Source organism: Berghia stephanieae, chromosome 2, assembly GCF_034508935.2.
Source record: "Berghia stephanieae isolate SIO BIC M18660-M18661 chromosome 2, UCSD_Bste_1.3, whole genome shotgun sequence".
Taxonomy (NCBI): domain Eukaryota; kingdom Metazoa; phylum Mollusca; class Gastropoda; order Nudibranchia; family Aeolidiidae; genus Berghia; species Berghia stephanieae.
Window position 1 is genome coordinate 122,942,465 of NC_088361.1, and position 5,185 is coordinate 122,947,649.

A 5,185-nucleotide genomic window follows, 5' to 3' on the forward strand; every position below is an offset into this window, starting at 1 on the left:
ACCTATCTATCTATCCATCTATCTATCTATCTATCTATCTATCTATCTACCTATCTATCTATCCATCTATCTATCTATCTATCTATCTATCTATCTATCTATCTATCTATCTACCTATCTATCTATCCATCTATCTTCTATCTATCTATCTATCTTCTTCTTCTTCTATCTTCTACCTATCTATCTATCCATTATTATCTCCTATCTATCTATACTACTTTTGCTATACTATCTATCTAATAATCTCCTATCTATCGATAACATCTATCCTCTATTATCTATCTATCTATCTATCATCTATCTACCTATATTATCCATTATTATCATCTATCTATCTATCTATCTATCTATCTATCTATCTATCTATCTATCTATCTATCTATCTATCTATCTATCTATCTATCTATCTATTTTTTTTTTTGTCCATCTATCTATCCCCTCTCCCCCACCCCTCTCTCTCTCTCTCTCTCTCTCTCTCTCTCTCTCTCTGTGTGTGTGTGTCTTTCTCTCACACACACACGAACACACACACTCTCTCTCACACACACGAACACACACACTCTCTCACACACGCATACACACACACACACAGATACACACACGAGACCCGTCACTCAAATTGCCTGCACAAACGGGTACATTATCATAACACTGGCATGAATCCTTTACAGCCACGCCCCCTCCCCTCTTCAAAAAGCCTCCGGAAGCGCGTGAGAGCGACAGGACTAATCCAGCAGCCAACGGTTATCCGACTTTATTATTGGGTAATTCAAGCTCAGCGCCTTGGCCAATCAGTGACTGTCAATAAGTATTCAACTCCCACCTCCCTCAACCCCCCCCCCCCCCCCCAAACTCTATTATACTATGGTTCCCACCCTCGCTATATTGCATTATAATATTATTCTGTGTATGAATACCCTTTTAATAATTTCGTCTTTCCTTCTCTTTCATTGTATCAACTATCCTACGCTGAAAACGATTGATATTCTCTACCACTGCGCGCTGTTTCGAGTTGCAATAACGTAATTAGGGCGGTATTTTTCACCCCCCGAATCCGAATTCTTTTATTGACGGAGTAACATTGCTGAGGATGTATATAAAGAGGAGAATGAGTGTGTGAGATATTTTCTAACCAGCTTGTCAAAAATTGGTAATTTATTGCTTGTCGTTTGTGATATCCCTTCATTCTTGGCGATCTGGAGAGACAAGCTAATCTCAATTTTCTTTACTTTTGAGTTTTGTGGTGAATATTTCTTTCTGGAGGATTTTATAAAATTTTCACATATAACATATAATCTTCAAGTTTGTAAATAGAGGTTTAGTCTATTCATCAACATTATGAACTTTTACATAATATTCTATTATGAAAATATTTACAAAATAGTAGGCAAAAATGTTCAGTTCCGAAGGTTAATATAAATCAATATTTAATTTGATAAGATTGTTCAATGGATACGTTCACCATAAACGGCGAGAATATTTCTTTGGCTTTCACAAACCTTTGCTTCAAATGATCGTTCATCCTTTTGTAAAAATGATATAATATTTTTTTCGAGATAAAAGTGTCCATGGCCAAGATAAAAACTCCATCAAATTTCATCTCATGTCCGTTTATAAGAACCAAAGTCATCAAATTTGCCGATTAAAAAAAAATGAAACAACAACTTTGCTCTTGAGCTAATTTGTATCATCAACAATACTGACAATAACAAACAACAACAACAACAGTAACATTAACACAAATAAATATGGACAATCCTAGCATTCAAATCAAGATGCCAGGTATAGATATTCAAACATCTTCACCATTAATATCGCCTTCCTTATCCTCGTCGTCGTCCTCTTCATTATCATCATCCTCCCATTCGGCGTACAACTCACCTTTGTCTTCCCCTGAAGTGTCCACTAAAGTCCCCTCCAGCACCTCAAATCCATCCTCATTGGGCAGTCCATGTGATACTTCTAGGCCCGTCCCTGTTGAACCCAGAGTCCTGGCAATATCGCCAAGTCATCGGGAATGTCCCACAGTATAGACAGTATTCTGGGAGGTGGAGGAGGAGCTGGAGGTGCGGTTACCTCTAGAGATTTGTCTACATCATCGGTACCAACATCAACACCTTTGTCATCTTCGTCATCTTCGTCCTTATCACCAAGACAGCATCTAGTCAATATTGGTAAGATCTTTTGAAAACACCAATACCTATGTTAGGCCTAAATAAAAAAAATTAAAAAGTAGTCCTACCGAGCCACCGGGCCCATGGAGCCGGACTCTATCCCTGTTTCTGTAGCGTGAAACGGACAGTAGCAATTGCTTGCTACCCTTTGGATAAGACGCTAATCTATCGCAAAGCACTTTCCGATAGATCTAACAGACCCAGCTACCCGATCACTGCTGGGTGGACAGGGGAAGGGGGGGGGGGGTCAGAATAAAATCTCGACTGCACCCGGGATCGATTTCGGTCCCTATTGCTTGTGAAGCGAGTACTCTACCAACTGAACTATCGGAAACCCATGTTGGGCCTATCGCTTTACATATTTCCTTCATGCTTTTTCTGCCATTTACTTTATTATTTATTATTTTCCTTGTTAACGTTTCTGTGCTTCTTGTCTATGTTCGTAAATATCAAATTGATAAATTAGGGAACAGGCTCTGGTACTTGATAAAGATCTTAAAAAGTGGATATGAACAGGGCTAGATAAAACAAAGAAAAATACAAGAAAAAAAAAAACCATCCAGAAACATCTAAAAAAGTCAGTCTTCCTTTCTTGTATTTTCCTTTCTTGCTTTGTCTGGCACTGTTTCATACACACTTTTTCAGATCTTTATTCTTGTCGAAATGATTAAATATTTGATTCGTTTATTTATGTGTGTAGGGGGGGGGGGGGTAGGTTTGTTTGTTTTGGGTTTGTTTGTTTTTTTTTTTTTTTTTTTTTTTGTGTTTTTTTTTTGGGGGGGGGGGGGTTGGGTTTTTTTTTAGGGGGGGAGGGGGTGTTTATATTTCTATTTTTTTCTTCTTCATTTTTTTTCTAATTTCTAATAGATTTAATTTCTTTCATTAACCCATTCACCTCGTAATTTTTACAAATCCCTGGCCCCGATAGCTCAGTCGATAGAACACTCCCTCTACCAGTGTCGATCCCGGTTGCAGTCGGTTTAATGTTAAGCAAGCCGGAATAAATTTCAGCTTCATTAGTCTCATCGATCTGAAGGGCATTTTTTTCATACTGACAAAGAATTTCAAATAAACGATTATAATATGATTAAGATAAAAGTTTATAAGTAAATAAAAGACTATATTTGGTCTTAGTTTGGCTAGGATATTAATGAATTAAAAAAAAAAAAAGACAGGTATTTCATCAAGAAAATTAAACGTAAAAAAAATAAATAAAGGAAATAAACACTCAGAATGGCACATTCCCTAACATTTCAAAATAAAGCAATTCACAAAGGGTGGACATTAAATCGTTTATGGATCGGCCCTTCGTCAGCAATACAAAAACAATTTCTAAAGTTGATTCTCAAAGAAGTAGATAGTTTTCTGTTTTGTTTTGCATTGTTTTGTTTTGCATTGTTTTGTTTTGTTTTGTTTTTGGGGGAGGAAGGGGTTGGGTTGTTTGTTTTTTTTTTGTTTTGTTTAGTTTTGTTTTGTTTTGGCTTTTTTTTTCCCCAAATGACTACCGTAATATTTCAATTTATTATCCAGAGACTTCATTGATTTAATCATTGTTCTTATTTTTTTAAATACTCTATTCAGCTCTGATCTTCTTAGCAATTGTTTATTTATTTATTTATTTATTTATCTATCTATTCATTTATTTATTTATCTATCTATTTATATGCTTACTCCTTTATTTATTTAATCAGTTATCCATTTAATTAATCATTGACTATTTAATTTACTTATTTATTTACATATTTATTTATTATTTATTAATCTCAAATTTATTTTATTTTATTTCTGAAAGTTGGAATTTCAATTTTATCTAACATATTCCAGCTTTCATAGACAATCTTTTTTAAAATATAGGAATATCTTCATCAACAAATGAATGATCATCTCTCATTTGTCTTTAGTAACTTTAATACGCCTTGTCTATTCTCCTCAATAAACATGTAAATTTTTTACACATTTTGTACATTTTGCTGTTAAAATCAATCTCAAGCATCCAGATAACACCGGACATAATGATAGTTTTAGTCGGTGAGACACAATATATATATATATATATATATATATATATATATATATATATATATATATGTATATATATATATATATATAATATATATATATATATATATATATATATATATATATATATATATATATATATAAAAGCAAAAACCATGAAATAATAGTGCTCAACTTTTTGATAAAAGGGGCTATTTATAAACATTTCAAGTATAATTATTACTGTTAACTTCTACAGTACTGTTTCATGTTTCAAACATATATATATATATATATATATATATATATATATATATATATATATATATATATATATATACATATATACATATATATATATACATATAGACATGTGTATATATAATTTTTTTTATTTATTCACTGTCTTTAGAACAAACCAACTCAAACACACCTCAACCCGATTCTCCAAAGAAAAGATGCTATTCACCACAACCACATCCACAACACCATCAACATCCTCATCATCCACATCTTCTTGAATACCATCCCCAATTCCACCATCCTCCCAATCCCCATCTTCACCACCATCCCCAACAGCATCAACATCATAACTACAGAAGCGGCAATTACAATAATGGTCACAGTGTCAAAAGCAACAAGACAATCAACAATGACAATGAAGATCACGAAATAAACAATCGAGAAGAGATCGAAAGAGACGGGTCTTTGTCGCCACAGAGCGATACGACAAACGAAAAATCTAATAATAAGAATAGTATTAACAATAATAATAACAACAGCAGCAGTAATAGTTATCACGAATCGCTGCAGCATCCACATCACCATCATCATCAACAGCAGCAGCAACATCGCAATCCCTACCTACATCGTCCTCAAGACTCGACGGAGGCTTCCACACCGCCATCAAACGGCCATCACCACCATCACCACCACAATCACCACAACCATCACCACCACCATCAGGTCAGCGGGATAGACTCCTATCGGAGACAAGATGAAGGCGAGGAAAA

General features: G+C 34.4%; 1 protein-coding gene across 1 annotated transcript in view; it reads left to right on the forward strand.

Annotated features, from left to right (window-relative positions):
• The first annotated feature begins 925 nt into the window (after window positions 1-925).
• The window catches only part of LOC144966474 (uncharacterized), a 21,895-nt gene continuing 17,635 nt past the window's right edge, over window positions 926-5,185 (forward strand). The window contains exons 1-2 of the mRNA XM_078903060.1: window positions 926-2,174; window positions 4,585-5,185. The exon at window positions 4,585-5,185 is cut by the window's right edge and continues 42 nt beyond it. Coding sequence (XP_078759186.1) covers window positions 2,018-2,174; window positions 4,585-5,185 — 758 coding nt within the window. The 5' untranslated portion in view covers window positions 926-2,017. The remainder of the gene's footprint in view (window positions 2,175-4,584) is intronic.